This window comes from Ambystoma mexicanum, chromosome 8 (genome assembly GCF_040938575.1).
Source record: "Ambystoma mexicanum isolate Mex_15411 chromosome 8, UKY_AmexF1_1, whole genome shotgun sequence".
NCBI classification, from domain to species: Eukaryota; Metazoa; Chordata; class Amphibia; order Caudata; family Ambystomatidae; genus Ambystoma; species Ambystoma mexicanum.
The window spans coordinates 1,273,082,634-1,273,107,611 of NC_090929.1; the positions used below are offsets into that span (position 1 = coordinate 1,273,082,634).

Below are 24,978 nucleotides of genomic sequence, written 5' to 3' on the forward strand. Positions count from 1 at the left end.
GAGTAACATTGTCCCTTTCCCAAGTATCCAATCTAACTCAAGGAGGAGAATGACGTGTTTTTGCTTTTCTTGGTTCCCACACCTTGATGCCTGCGGGCTACCGGCGAGAAATAAGCAAACACATAAATACATACATACATTACCTTGAGCGCGCTTGGGCTTGGTACATACTAGTTGTCGGCAGTTGCTAGATCTAAGAGTTCTCTGTGGGTAGTAGTTCTTAAGTTTCTCTTTCAGATAAGAGGGGACTTAGCCGTAGACACATTTATGTACCAGAGTAAGAGTCTTGAAGCGTACTCTCAAGCTTACTGGGAGACAGTGGAACTTTTTCCTAAACTCTGAGATGTGCTCGCCCCAGCCTATGTTTTAATGATGTGGATAGCATCATTTGGGATTGGCTGGAGCTTGGTAATATTGCCTTTGGTAGCGGCACCTAAGAGCGAGCTGCAATAATCAAGTAAAAAAAATAGTTGCTCTGGCTAGGGTTTCACAGTTCTTTTCAGAAATTGAATGCTTATTCTGCCTAAGCAGATGCAGATGATAATGTGTGTTTTTCACTTAGTTGTTTACTAGTGAATTGGAGCTCAGTGAAGAGTCCAGGTAAGTGCCATGGGTTTTAAACTTGCTAAGTGTCAGAATAGGGCAGCAATTGATCTCAATGTGAGCATAGAGTGGGTCCAGTTTAGATTTAGCTTGTTGTGGGCCAAAGAGTAGAAGCTTGGTCTTAGAATTGTTTAACCACATCCGGTGGGTTGTCATCCACGGCTAGATCTCATGGAAGATGCTATCGAGTTTGGAAGAGTCAGAGTCGTAGTTGCCATTCTAGGTAAGTAAGAGTTGAGTATCATCAGCATAGTTGGAAAATCGAATATTAGCCTCATCCAATTTATCACACAGTTGCTTGATATGTATGTTAAAAAGGGCTGTGGACAGACAGGCTCCCTGGGGAACTCCATAGCAGATGGCAGCAGGGTCTGAGCTGAAGCCGCCCCAGTGCACTGCAGAGGCTCTGTCAGATAAGAAGCAGTGAAACCATGATAATGCCTGGTGAGAGCATCTGCCGGCCCATTGAAGCATGGCAAGCAGGTTGTCGTGATCAATTAAATCGAACGCTGTGGATAAATCCAACAGCATCAACAGACCACATTGATTTTTGTCAACCATGTAAAGCATGTTAGTTTGAAGGTCCAGCAGAACACCCTCGGTAGTGTGGTGGGCCCTGAAACTGGATTGTCAAGGATGGAGAATGGGGTGTTAGCGGAAGAAGTCTTGAAACTGTCTCGTGGTCTCTTTGTCAACTATCCTCAGGAGGAAAAAAAGAGTTGGTGATAGCTCTGAGGTTAGATGGGTCTTCAAGACTGAGCCTAGCCTTCTGGACCAGTGGTGTGACGGTTACTTTTTTGATGTAATCAGGAATATATTGTGCCTAAAGGAAAAAGCGATAAGTGGGTGAGGAAAGGGGTAAAAAGTGTTTTATGATCAAAGATAATCTTAGAAGGTAGCACATCCCCTGGGCAGGAGGTCAGATGCATGGTTTCAAAGGCTTCCATTAGTTCAAGGGTGGTGATGGCTCTAAAGGAAAAGGTTCGATGTCCCGCTGCCTGGTCCTTTTTTTTTCTGGCGTGGTGAAAGTCTGAAGTGAGTGACCTATGTCCATTTTGGGGTTGTTCTGTGTGTACGTTTTGATTTTATCCCGTGCAGGAAAGATCTTATCAGAAAATGCAAGCTGTACCTAGGAGCAGTCTTCTTTGGAAGGCAAGAAGGCTGAGTAGGTTTTTCTAGTGTGTTCAGAATTATGAAATATTGCATGGGGCAATTTTTGCCATTTACTATTTGATTGTCTAGAAAATGTTTCTTAGCATCAAATACCACCATCTTATAGGTTTTCGTCAAGGCCTTCTAAATTGCTCAGTGGTGATCTGATTTGGTTTTTGACCAAGCATGTTCTGCTTTTCTTTTTATCTTTTTATGTTCTCAAGTGCAGGTGTGAACCAACAGTTACTTGAGGTGCCATCTCTTACTGTGATTTTTGTAATAGGCGCAAGCCTGTCAATCTTCCGAGTCATATGCAGTTCACAGGTGGCTGCCAAAGAGTTTGGGCAGTCGCTATCTGTGGTGTCCCTAAATAGCTGAGTAGTCTATACCGTGAAATCGGAAGGAGTGCTTTTTTGAAATATCTACTCTGGACTTTCTTCATTAGTTTTGGCTTCTTTTTTAGAGACTGCAAAGGGTGGATATGAAATTCAACAAAAGAGTGGTCAGACCAAATACATGGCTTGGTTACAGTAATTCTAATGTCTAAATTCCAGCTAGTCACTCAATCCAAGATGTTGCCCTTGTTGTGAGTGGGTTCCAAATTTAATACATTGAGATCACAATTGTTAAGGCTAATTTCTAGGTTTATTGCTTTGTGGTCTATGGTGTTTCCACACCACCGAATCAATCTCCCAGGATTAGAGTAGCACTGCCTGGTTTATTAAGTGGTAGTAATATTTGGATAAGCTCCTCATTAAAACGTGGCATGTTTTTGGGTGGATGGTACACAAGCAGAATATGAATGCAGGAGGAGTGAGTGGGGTTACATTTGAGATGAATAATCCCACACCCTGAGCTGGCGAGAGGAGTTTCATGAAGATGTCATTCTTCTCTGGCGATGATCGCCACTACCCCTCCCTTACCGGTTTTCCAATTTTGTGAAAAGAACACACAATTATCCGGCACCATAAGATCCATTGTAGGACCGTTACAATCTTGCATCCAGGTTTCCATGAGTCATAGACGATCTAGGTTCTGTCCCAAAATATTGTCATGCTCATCAATGGAATGGGCATTTAATGATCTTGTGTTAACGAGAGATGCCTGGAGGTCTTGATTATCCAGCATGTTAGCCCTAACATGGGTGTTATGAAGAGTTATTTTGTGATCAGTATATTCTGTTTGTGAATTAACTTGCTTGGGGTTTGGGGTTAGACTGCATGTCTTACTTTGCTGGAGATTCAAGATCTGTACTGAGATCTGCCATATCTTGAATGAATGAGATGGGACTAGGGGTGGAGCCCCATTTTCCCAAGTGGGAGTAGGTGGTAAAGGGCTCCTAAGCATTAGGTTATGTGAGGCAGCAACTGTAACATCCTAGGTGTCACGTGGCGGATGGTTGTTGAAAAAGCCAGATGCCATTGTACTTATATCAGTAGTGCCGGTCGAGGTTGCAGGATTATTGGCCATGCAGTTAGCCTCTCTGTGTCCATTCAGATATTTTAGAACAATGGCCTCCTGTGCAGCCTTCTGAGCTGCAAGGAACAGAGACATTCGGGTGGGGAAGCCCATGACTACTGTCTAGGGGGGAGACCTGGTCTGAGATCGAGGAATGAAACACAAAGGGGCGTATCGTACAAGCATTGCACAGGTAGCACAGTAATGAAATGTGTAGTCAAACAATTCAAAGTTGTGAAACAGCCAAGGTTTGCACCGGTACTTACATGCATAGGGGTTCACAGAGGACAAACAAAGTGTGGGACATCCTGACCAGCGGCACAGTGCAGAACGGTGCGGACCGGAGAAGACTGACTTGTCACTGAAGCACCAGAACTGATGCTCCTGATGTTTCAGTTTGTACTGTGGGAGGCTGGGGATTGTAGTTCATAGCCTAGCCATCACATATTATGTACACAATAGCTTGAATGTTGTTCTCACTGTTGTCCTTTTGTGTGTTAACTATATAAAAATTGCTTCAACATGTCCTGCTTTTTTAGTTATTGAGGTATTGAACCATGACTTTTTTGGGCATATTCTGTTTAGTCAGGGACTAGTTAATAGAATTTGTTTTAGTAAATGGGTCACATTTCGAGTTTTGTGGTAATTCCTTTGGAATTACTGTCAAACGCAATCACTATTAGTGCCACTCCATATAGTAGTACATCTCACAGATTATGAGTGATAGAAAGGTGGTTTTAGTCTCCATTCATGGATTCCCATAGGACTCTTTGGGGATTTTGAAGGAATTTCAGTGGATGCTAATTCTGTCTGCCGCAATTCCTCAAATTTATGGAGATCAAGTGAAGGAAAAACATTCAGTCAAGTGCAGGTGATAGTTCCTACACTTTACCTCAAAGCCCATGGCATGGTGGTGTGGTAAAAGTGGCAGTAAATCTGTCACTGCCACTATTTTACAACACATCCATACTTGCCATGACTCTCAATGTAAGGCTCCATAAAACTAGCTAACTTACATTGAATTGTAACTTGCCTCTCAGTCGTTAGTCCATAAGTATTTGTCTGAGTCGGGGGAACTGTTATGGAAAGTAACTCATTTTAGAGGATGTTCTATGATTTGTGGTCAGATGGAGCTTGTCTGTTTAGGTTGGGCTAAGTGGGTCCCTAAATTAGATTTTTGTGAGATTGTGAAGTCATATTGAGAAAAAAGGGGAGGATTTCAAGTTACTGTTTCTTCTTACAGGAATTAACCAGCAAAACTGACTGATACTTACTATTTAGCTGGGTAAGGAAAGATTGTCATTGTCCCAGTTGTATCCTCAACTAATCACCAGACTGCAAATTAAGAGGACAAGCTCTAGTCTCATAAAGATACCTGGTTGAAGACATGATTTCAGTGAGGTGAATCAGTTGTGCTTGGGATTGCAGATCTGCATATCAAATATGTGATCCCTTAAATTACTGTTTTTGAATGCATGAGACTTTAGAATGTATTTAAGGAGGTTGAGATCAGATGATTTCTCATGATGGTTTTTTCAGTTTGGTTATTGATAAGGTCAGTGCAATCCACCAAAGTGAGGAATGCTTCTGTGCCACTAGTGAGTCTCTCTACGGAATGAAGGATTTCCTAACATGGGGTAATTTTCAGGCAGCTCCACACCCCTCCAGCCATGTTGATTTGTTGGTTCAGGTAGACCATGGCCATCACACTGTGGGTCTGCTTATTGTTTTCTCTGCCATGCCGCCATCACCCGGATACCCTACTGATGCTCCTTGTGATAGCATGGCCCCCAATTTCTATGTACTTCCTGCCTGTATCCAGATTCAACTTTTCTTCATTTTTGTTATTTAACCTCTTGATGCTCTTCTGGACCACTCGTGGTGTCTCTATAGTGCTTGGTCAGATGTGGGAGTCTCTCTCCCCAATTGGTGTCACCCATTTTGTGCTCCAAGGCACACAATTTCATGGGTAAATCTCTGTGATCCCCGCCATTTTGTTTTCCTGGTTGCCTTCTTCACTTCGAGTATACAATGTCTCCTGCTAGCTGGTCCTACCAGGATCCTATTGATCAGCCAGTGTAAAAAGAGCAGCAGTATTATGGGTACAAAATCAAGACAAGTTCCCACTCCAAGTAACAGTTGGAACATGTGGTTATGTCTGATGTGGTCCCTGGTAAAGCATTAGATACAGGAAGCCACAAAGAATTGGGATCACCCACATTTATCAACAAACAGCAGTGACACACTTGTTAGCATTGCTACACATAGGCATAGCCAGGATTCTATAAATATTGGGGCCTGAATCGTATGTATTTGGGCCGCCTCAGTGATGTTAACTTCTGGAAATGCGCACACAGCTCTGATGAGTGGGCATTAACAGATTTTGGGTGGGCCTTGCCCGCTCATGCCCTGCCTACACCTCTGCTACATAGGGTATAAAGGTGTGCCCTTGTAAGAGGTGTAACTGACTAAAAAAACCTTTATAAGGAAAATCTACTGAATTATTCAAATAGGGAATGGATTACAATGTCACTGCAAGTTTTGATGAGTTAAATATGTCACAGCGTTAATTTATCAGGGGTGGTCCAAGAGGAACTGCTGTGGGATCAGATTCACTTGTATGGTCTACGGAAGAGCTATATGGCTTTAAAGCATTTAGCTCACTTGCAAGGAATTCGACATGGGGTAGGCCAAGCAGGGGCTTTCTGACATGTTTTAAAAACTCATTCATTGGAGCTAAAAGTTTAGTTCAATCAGTATCACCCGATGTTTTAACTGTGAAATGGGATGTTGACACTCAAAATGCTCTTGATATTGTTAATATTTATTTGAGATCTTCGGAGGAAGCTATCAGAGATTTATTAACTCATCTTGAAGAGCTACAAAGATGATGTATTTACATTCCGCTCAACAGTTACATATTGTGCTAGTGGGTGATTTTCATATGCAGTTAGAAATAGTTGAAGAGAGCAAGTCTTTATATAAGGACTATGATGAGTTATGGGCGATTCCCCGTTCACACAGCCGACCTTGCTCCCCTAGGATGGCTTTCTCTGATAAATTAATTTGTGAGATTATGATTAAGGGGTATAGGACCTGTAAAATCAGGTTCTCCTGCAATATTCCACCGAGGCCTACATATATTTTGGGGGAACCATAAGACCTATATTGACTATATTTTATTACACACAGGAAGTTGGGGGCTGGTAGATGACGTTCAATTCATGCAACTTATTGAAAGTGACCATGACCCCCTTTCTCTATCTCTTAGTCTATTTGTGAAACCCCTTCAAGCTCTGAAGGATGGTTATATAGGTGGATCTGAGAAATCTGATACCCAAGGGGGTAGGCCGAGGATTCCTAAGCAAATGTTGGTTGAAAACAACCGTATCAGTAGACTGTACACTTTGTTAGTGTCACTCCTTGAATCTCTTACAGACTGGTCTGGATTACCCCCTAGTGATTTCTGGCAGTGGCTGGTATGTGTGTTAAATCCCATTTTGACTAAACCAGGAGCACTAGGGTTGGTGAGTTCTTTGTCTCAAACCGGCTGGTTTGATCGGGAGTGCCATCAAAAGAAGTCTGAATTATTGTCAGTTGTGAAATTGAAAGAGTGTAGGAGTGTTGAGGAATTAAGATCGGCCTGATGAGATTATAAAACACTATTGGTGGAAAAGAGGGAGTTGCTCCCCAAGAAGACATTGGAGAAGCTTCAATTAGCAACTAGAAGGAAAAATGCTTCTGCCTTTTGGAAGTTGATCAGATGAGATGCCCTATGTGCTGAAAAACTCGATAAATGTATTTCAGAGCCTGCATGCTGAGGACCAGAGACTGTGTTCTTATTAAAAATATATCATTTTATTCTGTTACAAATTCATAAAATACATTATTTCTAAACAATTATGAAAAAGCAGTTAATTTATAACACATATATATTTTTGAAAAAAAGGTTTTTTTGTGCAAAGAACACATTTTTGTGCAAACATTTCTCATCTACATGTATCACTAACGTACAATACAACCATTTTTTTTCTGAACCAAATCCAATTTAGTAAAGAAATTCTAAATCACATTTGCAGTAGTAATATTCCTACTTTGAAAGTCCACCATTATGCATCAACTACAAATATCTAAGATTATTCTAATAATATTCCTCTCATCATTGGATTTCCTTTTGTATAGTTTCGACTTGACATCAATTGGACAGTGTTTTCTTAACCATCGGTCAATGACTTCTTCGGGATTAGTAGACTTATTCAAATGCTTTAACAATGATACAATATATAAAGCGACGACAACACCATGTTTAGAACATTAAAATGCTTAAAAACATAGGCAAGAACATTGTTAAAAAACACAATCTCTTTCTTCCTCAGTATGCTACAATTATTTCATGAATGGGGAACAAACTCAATTTTGTATAGACTCAAACCTAAAATACTAGGGGTCAACTGACCTCCCTATGCAGAAAACCAAATAAATTACCATTTTAGAGATGGGCCAATCAGTCCCCAACTGTCTTCAATCAGAACCAAGAAACCCCCTTACTGTACACTCCTGGTATCGGCTCAAACAAGTATAAGCCCCCAATGGGTAAGTAATAAAAAAGGGGTTGTTCATGTTTATAAATATTTGTAAAGAAAGGCGATCTCATATGTACCTTTAAACGTCGTTCATGAATTCTCTTTTTGCTACTTTGCAAAAGGTTCCAGTTCTAGTGGTTTCCCACTGCGTCTTCTCGCTAACGTTCGATAAAAGAATTACATTATTCTATTTCCACTTCAAAGGCGTGGTTTCAACTAATTTCAGTTCCTATGGGCGTAAAAGGGAATGATGAATAAAACTGGCATTTTTAACTAAAACACAGTTTGTTTCTCATTTACGATAACAGTATTTAATCATTATATTTTGATCTTTAAATTGCCAATCACTGTAAAGGTTGTTAGATATTATGCAGAAACTGCTTTTGCCTTCAGTCATCTTGCGGGCTTAACAAAAGTAATTCCCTGCTGTAAAATTCGTCATCCGGTATAGACTGAAAAAGGACAAGAAAGAGTAGTCATCTAGACTATTGCTCATTATTAGCATAATAGGCCTAACAATAGAGGTCCTCAACTGACTTACCTTGATAGCGGCTTCCAGGTTAAAGGAGTCACTTGGCTCGGGAAAAAGAATGACCATGTGTTCCGGCCTGCGATCACAAGGAGATCACTTCATCGTAGGGTAAGCTGCAGCGAACTGAACGCTGGGCTTACTTCATTCTTTCTTATAAGGAATAGCCGCGATCAGGTCTGCGAATCCTGCGGCAGCTCCTTCAAACATGAAGGAGATAGAAAGAAGACTAAGCAATTCCTCAACAATACCTAAGTCCAGAGTGAGGTCATAGAAACAAAAAACGCACTGTTTCTTCATGATTTTAGGAGGTCTCAAATAGAGCCACAAGAAGATAGGAAAAAAGACTAAGGAATTAACTCAGCCCAATCAAAAGAAAAGAAAAAAAGAAAAACAAAAAACAAAAATATAAAAAAAATATAGTTCTTAGGTAGAATTAGGGCAGAAAGATAAATTGGCCCAAATTGGGTCAAAGAACGAGACTCCTCAACCTAAAAAAGACAATATTCCTCAAGGAATGAAATTGTATATGAAATTATAATATTTCCCAGAAGAAAAGCTCCTCTTTACATCCTTAGGTATGCTAGACTTACCTAGCGTAACCAGCTAAACAGATGAAACAGCATACCAATTGCCTATTGTGTTGTTGAGAAAAGAGAAATAGCCGTAACGGGTTCATGATATTTCCCCACATTTCTAAACATGTATGTTAATATGAAGTGTACTAACCATAACAGATATATTAACTCCATTCCTCCTGCGAGTTAAAACCATCAGTGTAACTCTTGGTATGATAAATCCACCATTGTTACCTTTGTGAGAGCCTTTTGGCAGTATTTGCTAAATCTGTGCCTCTTACTTTCTCAATGGCCCACCATTTTAAAGTATTTGGATTGTGATCAAATTACAGAAAATGAGCCACAAGAGGTGCATTCAGATGTTTATTCCTAATTTTGATCTGTGTTCAGTGACTCTTAATTTCATTGGGCACGATGTCTTACCTACGTATGTTTTTCCACAAGGGCATACAATAGTATAGATTACATTGCTGCTGTTGCACATGGTATGGCCCCTCTAGGCCCATGTCCTCTAATTGATAGTGACATTCTGGCAGGAAATCGTAAGGTTACAATTGCAACAGCCTCCGCAGGGGTAATGGCCTAAGACTGTTGGCATGCCGCATAAAGTAGTAATTAACAGTTGTTTATCTTGTATACTGCTCCTATCTGCTTTGCAGATCCAGTTTTTTATATTTTTTCCTTTTTTAAAGGCAAACATCGGTTTCGCCAGAGTAGGTAGATTTAATTGAAGCAAATGCCAATGTTTGCCTATGATCTTCTTTATCTTGTTTTGATGTGTTTAAATGTCAGTGCACATACCAGTCGGTCATTTGGAGGTCCAGGTTTGCCATCTTTTTTGGACAATAATATCTCCCGATGTTGATAACTAGCCCTTTTTTTAGAGTCTCTAAGTAGTTAAGATGGATATCCTCTCTCTTTTAATCTGTTTTCAATGATGTTGGATTGTTTTGCAAAATCCACTAGTTGGGAACAGTTTCGACGGGCTCTAAGTAACTGACCATATTAGTTTGGCCAATGGTTTCATAAAGAAATCCAAATATTGGCCAATAGGCTCTAGAATGGACCCACAGAGGGTTACGATGGGCCTTCCCGGGGGATTGATGGTGCTCTTGTGTATTTTAAGCAATATACCTATTAAAGGGGTCCTGGACTAATTAGGAGTCAAAAACAGAAATTCTTTTTTATTCAAAATACCCTTTTCTAGCGTTATGTTACATAATTCTCTGATGTCCTTCAAAATGGACCCGGTAGGGTCGCCTTGTAGTTTGACATATATATCTGTGTTATTTAGTTGCCTCATCATTTCTTCATCATATTTAAGAGCTTCCCAGACAACTATTCCCCCTCCACTTATCAGCCTTTTTTATTACCACAGATTTGTCATTTCTTGATTCACCAGACCGGCATTGGTCTGGTGGATCAAGTTTTTAGGTTATCCTTCCTTTGTGATAAATATATGAGACTCAGAAATCCAAATCTCTTTTCAGCATTCATTGACCTGTGAGCAGCTTTTGATTTAATTCACAGAACAGGGCTATGGGTGTATTTGTTACAATTGGGGGTCCCCATTAACCTTTTAGTAGCCATTTGTAGTCTGCTTGAGTTATTACTTTGGTAGGTTGAGGGTGTCAAACAGGGCTGTGTCATCGCCCCTATGCTCTTCAGCCTATAGATAAATCAAATTGCTGAGGAGATCGAACAATGTGATAGGGACGCCCCTATGCTGGGAGGAAAGAACATGGAAATCCTCTTGTATGCTGATGATACAGTTCTGATCAGTAAAACAAGAGTGGGTATCCAGAAGCCGTTGAATTTGTTTGATTAAATATGAACAAGGCTGGGCTCGCTCTAAAACCACGGGTATGCTCAGTTGAAAGAGGCGTGGGAACCCCCCCTAGCCCTCCATTGATATAGGGGTCATTGAGCTTGAGCGGGTTGAATTCTATGATTATTTTGGGGCTTGCTTTGATGAAAGAGGTAACGGGGGGAAACATGTTGAAAGGCCCCTACTTAATTACGCAAGGCAAGCGGCAGCAGTGCAAACGGTTATGGCTTATTATCGTTGGGACGCAGTACGTCAAGCGCTAGAGGTTTTGTGGGCTTCTGCTAATTCATCTGCTCTGTATGGTGCAGAGATTTGGGGTCACTTCGACCTTGGAAAAATTGAGCTGAAGGAATTTGCTATACAGAAAGAACCCCTTTCTTCCTAAGGAGTGCCCCATCTCTACCATTAAAACCAGAGTCAGGGGTGGCAGATCTAGTTTTTTATGCTAATCTGCGCCCCTTATTATATTATCACAAACTTTGTGCCTCACCCGCCCTTGGAACTTACAAAGAAGCTCTCTTTGATGTGCTTGTGCAAGAAGGGGCTAGAGCACTTCCATGGGTTGATTATGTAATTAATCTAAGTGGATGACTTGGTCTACCCTCAATGGCTGCCCTGAAACCTACGAATGCATGGCAATGAAAGACTGCATTAAACAGAAGTACAAGGATTGGTTTTGTAAGGTTACTTTTTTTTAGAGATTGTCTCGGTAGGTAAACATTCTTTTGGCCAAGAGAGATACCTATCCTCTATTGATAATAAGGAGGCACGTAACTTGTTTTTAAAAGCAAGGTAAGGGATACTTCCACTTTTGGTAATTGTAAGTTCCTGGGGTAGAGGTAATCCCTCTATGTGTAAATCTGTGGGAATGAGTCGAAGATCTAATGCACTTCCGGTTTATATGCCCCACGTATAGGAGATTGCGCCGCAAATGGCTTGTTCCTATTTATAAAAAGTATAATAGAAAGTGCACTAAAGACGTGCTGGAATTTTTTCTATGCACCCAAAACAGCGCTGCACTCCAAATCCAATTGTATTATCTGGAAAGTGTGTTGCGTTTGAGGAAGAAATATATTCTGTAATTGATTTGCTTTCCCCTGAATGGTTTTATTAGTGTTTTATTGTTTGTATTTTGTATTTTAATTGTTTTTAGTATGCCTGTTTGTGATAGCTGTGCTTTTATGGCCATGTGCCAAAATAAATAAAATAATAATAAAAATGTCACAGCACCATCTCGGAGCACACCACAGGGTGGAGTAAGGCACAGAAAGGGTCTGGGGTAGAATGTTTGATCCCAAGGTAACTAAATGGGGAGGCGATATAATAGGATGGGTGAAGGAAGATTCCATGAAAGGCAAGCAAGAAGGAAAGAGATTTGTAATGGGTACCAAGGAGGAGATGGAGATGGGGACAGGCAGAGGAAGGGAGGGACAGATATAGAGAAAGCAGGCAGACAAAGAGAGGGAAAGAGACATGTTAACAGAGGCATGAACATATTAGTAAAGGGTAGAATGAGGAAAAGCGAGACAGGCATATTTTTGTGAAATACAGAGACATGGATGAAAAGGGGTGGAAAGGAATACTGATGGACATTTGTGAAATGAAAAAACAGGGCATTATTGCAGTGTGGCAGTTTTGATGATTCAAATGTGGCTGTTTCAAAACTGTACGTTCATCCTGATTATGGATAATGTGCAGCTTGTAGTTTATGTGTCGCCTTTGCCTGCCAATCAGCGATTACCTTGAAATCTCACATAATTTGAAAATAGGACCAGCTCTCGTCCAGAAAGAAGCACAATGATGTATTGAGAGGCCTGCTGTGCCCTACAAGTACCTTGAAGTGAGAGAGTTTGAAAACTCAGAAGGGTCACAGGACATGAGAGGCATACAGAAATCAGAAAACCGTCTAGAATGTGAGAGTCATTAAGAGGTCTGAATGCACACAAAACCCGAGTGACTCTGAGAATTTTGAAAAGGCTTACAACTGAAAGGAATTGAGAACTTTTAAAGCACCCAGAACCTGAAAAGCATTGTGACCCCTGAAAGCAGCCAGACCGCTAGACATCAAAAACCATTAGAACCCGGTTGGGGGGACCCAGCCAACCATAAGGCTAAGAATGTGGGCTTGAACTGCTGGCACAAGCCAGCGTTCCATGCCGCCTGCCTGACAGCTCCCTCGCTGCTATTTCCCCCCCACCCTCTGTCCCCATTTTTTTATTTCAGTGGCAGCAAGTGCCACCGCCGCTTCCACTTCTTCCCCTTTCGTCCGGCAGGTTGCCATGGAAAGGGAAGAGATGCTCCATAAGGAGCCCTGCCGTCCCTTTCCAAGGCAGCCATCCTGGTAAGGAATTTCATTCATTGAATAAGACTTTTTTGTAGCACCCCTGGTTACCAAAGCCGTAACCCAGGTTGCTAAAGGTGTTAAGCCTCCGTTCGCTCTGGCCGATAATTTGGGCTGCCAGACCTTTAACGTCCATTCCAGCACTTGGAACGGGGGCCTAATGCCACATTAAAGCACTCAAAACGCCTGAGGAATTTCCATCCTGAAACCACCTTGTACCAAGAGATGATGAGAGCATTCAAATTGATTAGAACCCTAGTGACACTGAGAACCCTTAAAGTGCTTAGAACCTGAGAGGCACATTGAGAACCATTGAAGCATGTAAAAGTTCAGAGGCATTGTGAACCCTGTGATTGAAAAGAGTAGGACTTGATAAAGACGCAGACTGGCGAGAAAGACTTGTTGAATCCTGCTAAGTATGCAGAGGTTGTTGAATAAGCCTCTAAGAGATACTAACAGGTTAGCAGCCTATTAGTGAAGAATGCCTGAATTATGTTTGTTTGTTTGTTTGTTTTATTATTTGTAATGCACAAACATACCCTAGGGTAACAGGGCGCAGCAGTTACATGAATATGCGAAGCTTAGTTACAACAACAAAAATATATACATTCACACAGTAGTATTAAACGCAGGATTATATACATATATACAGATAAACACATGTAGGTACAATATGTACATATAGGAACATGAAAGACTTAAAAACTGGATGTGTTAGAAGGCCTGCGTTTTCAACCATGAAACAACCTTAGATCGAAAGTTTTGATAAGGCAAGTCCATTCTGAGAGTTTAGCTGCTTTCACTGCGAAGCTGTTGCCCCCTATGGTGGAACGTTGTGGGTCTCAGAGAGGTCTTTCTATGAAATCTGTCGATCAGATAAATTGGAGTTATTGAGAGATTTGTGAGTAGGTGACGGAGGATTTTGTCTTTGTTAGAGAGCCAATTATTCTGTTGACTGTGTGCTGTAATATGCTCTCTTTTGGAGATGCCCAATGGCGCTCTAAGAGCCAAGACTGTCTGTGCAGCTGATACCCAGCACTGTAGCAACATGAAGGACATGGGGGCTAGGTCTAGCTGCTAGCTGGGAATGGGTAAGAGCACCCTTAAGTACTCACACAGCATAAATGCAAATCTCATCAGTGTTTCTCAATGTCTGCTGTGCACATCCAGTGAGCCACTGGGCCTGTGATGAGAGGGGTGTGCCCCAGTGGCCTCAGCCACCAATCCTGCCTGGGCACTGTGTGACCTGACCCAGATGTGCCGGACCTGCATCACAGGCACACTGGAGACACAAGGTGAGATCATTAATTTACATGAAATTTCCCCGAGCCTTTGAAGTAAACCATTTGATGCTTCCTCAAGCAAAAAATATATTTAGAAGCATAGCTCAGGGGCAACAGACTTGCTCTGGGAACAAGAGGATGCAGTGCAACATCGGTTCAGTTTCTGTTCCCATGCTTAGAAGCTGGAGGAGGCTGGCATTAAGCAACATATAAAGGACCAAATAAAACAATATAATGGGCCTTTTCTAGGAGTGATGTCGTTGAGCTGCTGCTTAAATTTATTTGTATACTGCAATTACTGTGACCTGCAACACATCTTTTCCCTCTATCTCCCATCTAATAAAAATAAAAAACTGTGGGTTACTTACCAAATAAGCAAAACAGAAAGGTGATGGCTGGAAAGTTTCAAATCATTCATAACCACGGGCACAGCTCTGGGTTTGAGGTGTGTGCTTGTGCTCAATGTTATGGATGCTGGTACTGGGGACTTAAGATGTTTTTCTAGTGACTAACAGATGTTGGGAGAGAGTGTTTGAGATGTAATGTTTCCTGTTGAAATGCATTGAATGTAGATATAAGATGTTTCAAGAGCGTGTGTTTGGGATTTTGAAGGAGGTTACTAGTTTGTTTGTGGTTTATGGAGTTGGAGAATGCTGGAGACTTAAGTTGCTGGAGGTTGGGCACTGTGTAAACATGAAGGTTTCGGAGCAAGGCATTGGAGGTGTAAGATGCTGGAGGACGGGAGTGAGTGCCAGATATTTAAAGCTGTGGACGGAGGGCCCTTAGTGACTTGCAGTGGATGGTGGGGTGCCCGTGGTGAAAATCGCTGGGGAATATTCCGGCTTTGGGTGAATGGCGGGAGTGGGTTGATGTGCAATGGTTCAAAGTGCACAATTGACAAGAAAATTCTGCACATATTGTCCAAGTGTAAAAGCCTCAAGTGGTACAGCAACTGATTGAAGTCTATCAAAAATTGTCAAGGTTGCTGTGTTGGACACCTTCTTACGTTCACAGTAATTTGGTAATACAGGCCTACACACACTGATATTAATGGCTGCCTGGTTCCTTCAGATTCTTACAGGCACCAGGCCCCCGTCGACAAGTCTACACCTGCACTTGGTCTCCCCTGGCATCCCCCCTAAACCTGCACTTGCCCTACCGGGCTCCCTCCCCCTGCACTAGGCTGGCTGGGCCTGCACCCTGTGAGCCCTTCCAGCCCCATCTTTTGCACTTAGCAGGTAGACCTTACTCCCCTTCTCTCTCTGCTTTCCCTTGGCACTTGTCCACCTGACCTCCCCTTGGCACGCACATAACTATAACCCTTGGGCCCTTCCGCCCTGACCAGCACTTCCCCACTCCTCTCTCCCCCGCACTTCTTCTTACTGCACTTACAAAATCCAAATGACATAAGGCCTAGTAGGACCGTTTTTATTTTATTTTTATTTTTCATCCCTGTTCCCCCCTTGTCTTGTTGCTCCTTGAAACACATTGGTGTATAGGGGCATTATAAATATCCAATAAAAACACACATGGTGATCCATTCTTGTATGAAATGTATATTATTAACAGTGAAGTCGTAGTTATATATTTTTTTTAGTGTACTGAGGAACAATGCTAAGTGATGCTGCTTCCTGTTTTGTCAAGTGGTGAAAGGTTGTGTGCCATTACTTGGAGGCGGGACAAATTACATAACTTCCTGTGATGCCATCAGAGGTCAAGGGTCGTGTGATGTCACTTCTGCTACCCCTGGCATTTTGGTGAAATGATGTCCCTGCACAAGTAAACAAATAGCAGCTATTTTTTAGCTCTGTTACAGCTCATTACTCTTGATTTGCATGGCAGAGAGGAGGGGCAGAATGCAATTCACATTTCTTCTGCTCCCTTCCTCTCCACCATGCAAATTTCCTAGTATTTGCACCGGCATTGGATTTTCATGCCGGCACAAATGCTGGTGATTTCTATGGTGTTTGCTGTCTTTTTTCACCAGTAAAAAGCTGGTTGACTCCATAATAATCCATTGTAAACGCTGTCTGCCCTCCTCTTTTGCACTCTGCTGTGCAAGTTAGTAAAATTTGGCAATGGGGACCTGTGTACGTGAAAATGTAACTGTAGCAGGTCCCTGCCGCTGAATTACAGGGCTCTTGAATATGAGCCCCATAATCCACTTACCAGCCTTTTATTTGACACCACTGATTTGATGGAGCATTAAAGGGTCCACGTTTCTGTATATATATATATATATGACATGTCAGCTCGGACAGAAGGCAGGCTTCTTTCTCCTTTTATCTCAGCAGTATCCCTCTGTGTGGAAGCAAAGCAATGTAATCTGGGGGTTCAAGAGGACTTTGTAAGGCATTAGGGATAGCCAGTGAATGGCGGGATTCCCATTGACCACGCCCAGTGTATTCCCTCAAGAATACATGTTTTGATTAGATGTTTTTGTTTCTTTTTATTCACAGTTTAAACATGCAAATCAGTAAGGAAAGTCCCATCAAGTGAACAATTTAGATGCTGCCTTTTATTGCCCTGTGGAAATGAGGTAAATGTGCTAACTTCCTGTTGGCAATTTTGATCTCACAGCCCAACATGTTGCTGTTCCATTTTCCTATTCTGTTATCTGTAGAGGCCGTGCGTGGGATAGAAATAATGAATTCCATCAATGAAGAAGAACTTTCAGAAGTCAAAACTCACTTAAATCTGTGCTTCTGGAAATTGTCAAAATCAATACAAATAAATCAAGTTGCTGGAAGCACTCCCAATTACATGTCAACACAGTTCACATGTATTGCTTGTATCAAAAGAAATGTGTCTACCGCCTCCATCCAAACATCCATATTATATGTTAATCGTGCATGAGAGAGGGGTGACTGAGGGAGGAGGTTCCACAATACCAGCCGACCTAGGTTTCAGGTCAAATAAGGTTTCATCAGGCCAGACAATCAGTAAATGCCGTTTAGATCATTAACCTTATTGTTGAGGAAAAATGTATGACCTGTGATCCAGCACAAATTGACAAGAAAAGCTTTACATTTGCCTGGTTTGAAATATATGCCGCCATAAAGTTCCCTTATTTATACTTACAGTTGTCATTTTTTTTTTTGACGATGGTATTCTTTACACACAAAGGTCTAGTATGCAACAAACCAAAAATTGATAATAAGTGTTGATGCACAGAAACATGCACTTTGTAAGTAACGCAAGCTAATATAATTCCATTGTGTGTAGTGGACGAAAATATGGATATGTTCATTACTGAAATGTTATCTAATGAGTAACATGCAAAGTGCATACACTGAGGGCCTAATTTTACATTGGTAAAATATTCACCCAGAAAATAATTAACAGGCAAACAAGCACTCAACCTGCTTTTATTTTGCATGTCATTTTGATGGGATTTCCCAGACAGAGCAGTTGGAGCATGGAGTGTAAATTCTACTCAATTCTTGTGCTATATCCAAGCAGAACGAAACAACAGTATCATCGCCCCCATCTAGTTTTAATGCAGAATAAGAGATGCTTGACCCTATTGATTCTGCCTGTTTTTTTTACACTAGTAAGAGAAATATTATGTGTTGGAAGAACCAACACAAGTCGGCTAAACAATGATAACAAGCTAAAATTATATATTCATTCTCCTCAGCAGATTTTTGAATTTACAAGAAGAAAATAAATCTGACAATTACAATAGTTTTTCCCTATCCTTCATAAAGTTTTTTCATATGCCTTCATCTCCATAGCTATAAATAAGATCATGGGGGGGGCCGGTTGACCCTTCTTTGATGTATATGAGTGTTCTCAGAAAGGAGACCATGGGTTGTTCTCAGGGGTATATGAACAGCTCCAGGAACATTGGTTTCCTCTATGACAACACATACAGGCTTTTGAGATCTGGTATTGGTATGGAAATTGATGTCAATAAGTGGCACGAGCTGAACGAGAGAATTGAAAAGATTAGATATGTTGCTAATTTGCATGGAATCTACTATCATACTTACTGTGCGTATAGGACATGCCATGCCCCATGTCAACTGAATGAAATGAATAATGATCTAAAAGAAAGTGGTCTCAGGTGTGGGGCTTCATGCACTACATGGCTAACGTTTCAAGGAGCGGATACGTAGGGTATCAGAACAGGAAATGGGAACATTGTTTAGACCCACTGGGAAATGGTCACAAACATTGGCCATGCAGGGATCTCAGCATCAGCAATCTAAGAGTGGTAAACCTGCGCTCCCAGACATGCTGGGAACTCATCACTGCAGCCTTTGATTACACAACAGTAGAACAATTAACAGCTGGGTTCTAAGCATAGCAAAATCACCTGACAACATGATAGGCGTATTTCATTTGGCAACATTAGTTCGTGGGAAGTAAAACAGCACAGATTTCAGATGTCTATGAATGTAGTAAGTCATGGTTTTACTAAGAATGTTCCTTTTTTGTTTTTTCATGGTTAATTAACATTTACTTCTAAACAGAACGTGTTCAATTTGAAAATTGCATGTTTTGCTCAAATAATACACATATAAAAATAAAGGACTCCTTGCCCTGTTTGCCTCGATCTGCTGACCAGTGAGCTACTCTAAACCCTGGATACATCTACTGACAATGTACATTACATGTGTGTTGATTGGTTTTCCAGTGACCCCTGTGCAACACGACATCAATTGTCATGCACTTCTCCTAGAACTCGCTCATGGATTATTTAGCTGTAGATGTGTAAATCGCATTTGATGGGATGGACTATGTTATAACAATACATGCAATCACTTTTTAAAATGTGTTAGTGGTGCTTCCAACCTCTAGCGCTCGATTGAAGTTTCAGGCTTATTTATTGCCCAGCAACATTTGGGTTTGGCGCACCATAGAAAATCAATAAACAAACAAACAATTTAAATATATTCTGGGGCAAATAGTTTATGGATCCAGAGGCCTGAACGTCAGAATGTAAAAATATATAGAAAGAGAAACACACATTTCAAATTCCATTTAATAAGGATGCACTGCACCATTTTATCCGAAGCATGATTCATGATTTATTACAGCTGTTTTCTGTAACACTTTCTTTGCACAGGATCTCATTGAAGACGGAGAAAGTTCAAAAGTGAGCGAAGTTTTAAATGATGAGGTGTACAGATCACTTAAAGTAAGAGCTTTTTAACATAAGCATGCATTTACACTCTCGTGGTTATGGTGCCCAGTAATTATCCTGTGGGAAGCTTACTTGTTTATAATTATTTTCCAGCAGAACAACAGCAGAGTTGAAAAAGATGGATAATGTGTTTCCCTACAAAAGGAAGTGTACATTAATTGGTTGTTGATAGCATAGCTTAGCTATCAGAAACATTTATTTCAAATTATTGTGAGCGATGAAAGAAATGGGGGTCGTCCAATGCGCTGCCTGGTTGAAGGGCATTTATGAAAGTTGCACAACGACTCCTTATCTGTTTATATAAACCAAGTGATGACTGCAAGCGTTAAGCAGCTTTTTCAAAATGGGAACCTTGCCAATAACTACAGGGCCTATTTAGTGAGTGATATCGAACCACCATTTTAGTGATGCCACTATTCCACTATCTACGGTTGCTCCTGAGATTAAGAAGGAAATGTTGCTTGGTGGTGGTCATGTCTCCTTCCCTACGAATTCATGTAATACATTACCTAGAATATTCTGAATATCTATAGGGCTAGCCTCCCAGCTCATTTGCTATATTTTGGAACTTTTCAATTTGATGTGTGTTTTACTTTTGTGTTCTTTGGATGTGCTGTTTTTAGACAAACTCCATAGGCATTGTCTTTTTCTTGAGTGTCACACAGCACCTTCAGTGCAGTGGCACAGGGGTGTCTTTCAGACTCCCCAAGGTTTAAGCATCTTCTCTGGGACTGACTACCATCTCCCAGAGCATGTGAAGTTAAATTGACTTTACTAGTCCTTTTAAATTCATAGACCCAGCAAACACTACCTTCCTATAGAGTCCTGGAGGAGTTCCTTAGCATCCCCTGTGTGTAAACACTCATGTAACAGTCAAATGTTGCCCTTTCCCCTTGAAATGGCTGGTGACAGTGGTTTTAGAACAAACTACCATGAATTTTCCTGATCGCGAACACCGGTAGCTAAAAATCAGGTCAGCCATGTTTTTCAATATGGCGCTCATGACCCCTCTGTAAAAACAGACTCTGGTCATCTTTTTTCACTGTTTCTTTTAGGAAAGGTCCTTCTTGTGTTTAACTCTGCACGCCAAACCAGGTTTGGTCCATTTGTTCAATGCGTTTTGGCAGGCTTCGGTGCTGAAGCCCTTCTCTTGCGCCTGAGTGTCTGGGGTGGACAGGATATGAGGGAGGTGCCCGAAACTCCCTGTGCTTAGTCTCCTAGGAGACCTGAATGCACTCTGGTGTGATAGGCTGGCTGACTGTCCGGCAAGGACAGCCATCCTGCTGGGTGAGTGGTAGCTAGGCTGGGATGAATGGGAGAAAACTGTTTAAAAGTTGAGTCTCCAGGACTGGAAGGCAGAGTCGACCACTGGAACGAAAGAACCGAAGATGAGCTGAAGGAAAACGACTGCTGCAACTCCTGGACCGTTGGTTTGCCCGGTGAAGCCCTGCTGCAGGTCCGAATTGCCTGAAACTCCATAGACAGAGAAACTCCTTCAAGGACGACTTCTTCCCTTGAGCTGGTGGGAAAAACCAACTCATAAACCGCCTGGACACTGTCATCATACTGGTCGAATTTTCTTCCAAGTGCTGTTGAAAACCGGATAGCCAGTAAGAAGGATACCAGTTTGTGGGCTTTAAGGCACACACACCTTAAACCGATGCTTAGCCAAGCTTGTGGTCTCCTCCCTGAGCAGTGCAGGAACCTCCCGATGTCCTCCTTCTTGTCCCCACGACTGAAGCTCAGGAACAATGAGATCTGCAGGAACTGCCAGGAACAACTGCCTCAGCTACAGCTATTCTTCATACCTAAGGTACTGTGCAAACTGTCCAAACTTTGGGGCCTCGTTCGCTCCTAAACCGACAGATAACTATTTTTCTGGCAAACTACTTCCTAGAACATTGGCAAAGACTTAACCGTTTCCTACCAGAACTGTGCTATCCTATCCAAGACTTTGAATCATTGACTTTGGCCCAGGCCTGTTGAATTGAATTGCTGGTTGTAGTTAACTGAAACTATTTGCTCTGCCTATGAAAGTAATTGTGCTTTAACTTCTTTTAACCTTGTCTTTCTACCCCTTTTGAAAGTAACTGAAGTGCCATTTTGCTCCCACTTCAGGGGAGCTTAACTTGTTCAGAAAAGTATTGGTTGTGTACTGTAGTATATTAGTGTGTGATATTGAGCTGCTTTCTTGCTAGTGGAATGTTTTCCAAAAGACTGTAAATAAATGTAAATTGTTTTACCAAGAAACCTTGAATAGTGTTTGTTTGAACTACTGTGATAGCAAGTCTTTTGTGTATCCTCTAGTACTGCTCACATTACTCTTGAGATACGTCTGGCTGCTCAGCCACTGCTACCACATAACTGTGTAGTACAGGCTTGTACCAAAGGTGAAATTGTGCTTACACTTGTAGTCTTAATTGTGTGTAGTGTTCCCAAAGGGTACTGCATGTAATTCTGCCTAACACAAAACACCTTCACTAGTTGTTCCCATAATGTCCAGTCCGAGCTTACTGAAGCTCATGCTTCCAGGCCTGGCTTTCCTGCTGCACCAAGACGCCCTAGTAGCTGCAACACCCAGCCTCACTCCATTCCCTCCAGCCCATTCCCCTTGTCTACCCCGCCATCCACATCCAAGCTTTCCCTCCGCCACCTACCTCACCCCGTACCCATCCATATTTTGCAACTCGGGCTGCAGACATTTCCAGCTCCCCTATAAGTCATAGTGGCTTAACACATGTGCTTTTTCCTGTCCTGCCCTGTTTGCAAAAGGCGACTTGTCCGCAAATCATTAGTGGTAAAGTGTCCTTATTGCACTAGTCTCACCTCAAATATACGGGATAATAAGAGAAAGTTACAAGCTTTGTTACACGCACAGAGAAATCGCACAACGTCGGTGCACACACCAAAAAGGGGGCCGGACACGTGGCATAACATGCGGAATGGGGAACAATGCGTGAAAAAGAAGGCGTAACTGGGGAAATACTGTAGGGAAATACACGGAACGCCCACACGCACACGAACAACACGTATTCATGGAATCGAATACGGGAAACCTGCGCACGCTAAAAGACGTGCATAGGCGTTAACACGTCCGCCACACGAAGGCTGGCGGAAGCGTCCCCGCACACAGTATAAAAATGCGCGCAAACAACAAACACGTAGATCCAGCTACAATGAATGCCCCATTTGTCGCATCACTGATCGTGGGACACCGCAGGAGGAGGAAAAAAGCCACGGCCTGCATTTTTTTCCCCCGGACTAGCATTTTTGGGATGCCTGACAACCAGGTCTATGGCAGGTAAAGGTTTCCACCCTGTATCATCTTAGACCTGGTCAGGGAGTGGGAAGATGACCTTACATTACCCACCCTGTGCTCCCAAGCATTGAGCCCCTTGGAGACGGTGCTCAATGTCTTGCATTTTTTGGCCACTGGGTCATTTCAGCGGACAACTGCCATAGTGGGGGGGGTCTCACCGGCCTCGCAGTCACGCTGCCTACACCAGGTGTTGTCAATCATCACTGTGCGCCCCTCAGTCTGCAGGCACATATACATGCCCAGAACACCCGCAGAAAGGCAGGCCATGGTCCAGGACTTTTACAGGGTGGCACACTTCCCCAAAGTGCTCGGTGCCATAGATTGCACCCATGTGGCCCTACGTCCACATAGGGCCACTGAGCACACTATCGAAACCACAAGCACTGGCATTCCATCAACGTGCAGGTTGTATGCGATGCGATGCAAAGAGAATCATCACCTCTGTCTATGCAAACTACCCTGGCTCTACCCATGACAGTTTCATATACAGAATGTCCGCCCTGAGCCGGGCCCTGGAAGCTGGCCAGCATGGCGACACATTGCTCCTAGGTGAGTACAAATGCCTGTGCACATGCATGCATGTCATACACAGCCAAATACACAAACCCCAATAATCACAACCATTATCACCTCCCCAGGGGACAGTGCCTACCCTCTGAGCAACCACATGATGATGCCAATCCGGAACCCCACCACACCACCCCAGGTAAGATACAACGCTGCCCATATTAGAACCAGGGGCATAGTGGAGCGCACATTCGGAGTGCTCAAGTCACGCTTCCGCTCCCTTAACCGCTCTGGGGGCCAGCTACTATATGCACCCCCAGTAGTGTGCAGGATCATCGTGGCAGCATGTGTCCTGCACAATGTTGCGACACGGCGGGATGTACCGGAGGACATGGTGGTGCCCGCACATCCCCAACCACAGGCACAGGTGCTGCCCATGAGAGGGGAAAGGGCATGTGGCGAGGCAGCCCGGACCCAGCTTCTGGCCACATTTTTCACCTAAACTCCCACCCCTGCAAGTGCACACAGGCCTGGCACATACCAGGTGACAATCGATGATGACAAAGAGACAGTCAACTGTCACAACCTTACCACCCTGAGAATGTTTCCACGGAAGTGCTACTTTGTGTGCATCCCTAGCTACTTAAACATAACCAATCCTGTGTGACCAAATGGAACACATGCAAGGTGTGTATCACACCCCCCCACAAAGCAGGCCATCACAATCCCTGGTATGTCACCCAAACTCTCCCAAACCACATCACCCTTGCCTGCCACACCATGACATGGCAAGCAATAGCAAAAGGCCAACACATGACCAATAAGATACAAAGTGAAATGTCATAAAAGAAAACTGGTCCAAGACAATGATGTCTGACATGAAATCAGATGAAATGACTGACCAACAACCTCCCACACATACAAAGTCAGACACAAATGCTTTCCACCAGTCGTAGCATGAACACAACACTGAATGCCTGTTCACATTCACATTGGGCTATGGCAAAATCCGGACTCCCGAACCCGTGTGCTGTGTGTGTCTCCTCCAACACACTGCTCAGCACACAGCACATTGAGCAGCCATTGTGTTGCAGATACACCTTGGGCATGACATGAAAATGACAAATCAAATCAATAACCAAATTATGCACGTACAGGATACCCAAATGGTAATAGATCATGTGCTGCAGGGACACAGCAGGCCTGAGAATGCAATCTGTGTGCAACTGTGGCCTTGGAAGGGTGGTTGTACGTGTGGTGGATCATTGTGTAACTGTGTTTGTCATTAGGGACATGCACTCAACATATACATGTGAAATCAAGTGACCCTCAGTGTCCTGTACACATCACATGTGAACATTGCCCATGTGAACACCCCAGCATGTCAAACCACACCAGTCACCTGACACCAGAAAAGTAAAGACAACACAGGAACAGGCATTGACCACCACAACACATCATGTACATAGTACCCCACAATTACAATGTCAGAGTGCCCAAAAGACTGTAGCCCAAGCCAACTGTCCAACAACAAAAGGCCCTTCCTCATTTACACATCACCGTGACCTTCTGAACCACTGTGTCTGGGGTATGTAGCCTTCTTTATTCAAGTCTACCTGGCTATAGATCACCCTACCCCTTGGTC

General features: G+C 42.6%; 1 protein-coding gene across 3 annotated transcripts in view; it reads left to right on the forward strand.

The window, feature by feature from the left end:
• Positions 1-24,978, forward strand: part of DNTT (DNA nucleotidylexotransferase) — a 2,032,862-nt gene that overhangs the window by 714,848 nt on the left and 1,293,036 nt on the right. For all 3 annotated transcript variants that reach the window (XM_069611395.1, XM_069611396.1, XM_069611397.1), the window contains exon 5: positions 19,430-19,501. In XM_069611395.1, the coding sequence (XP_069467496.1) occupies positions 19,430-19,501 (72 nt within the window). The remainder of the gene's footprint in view (positions 1-19,429; positions 19,502-24,978) is intronic.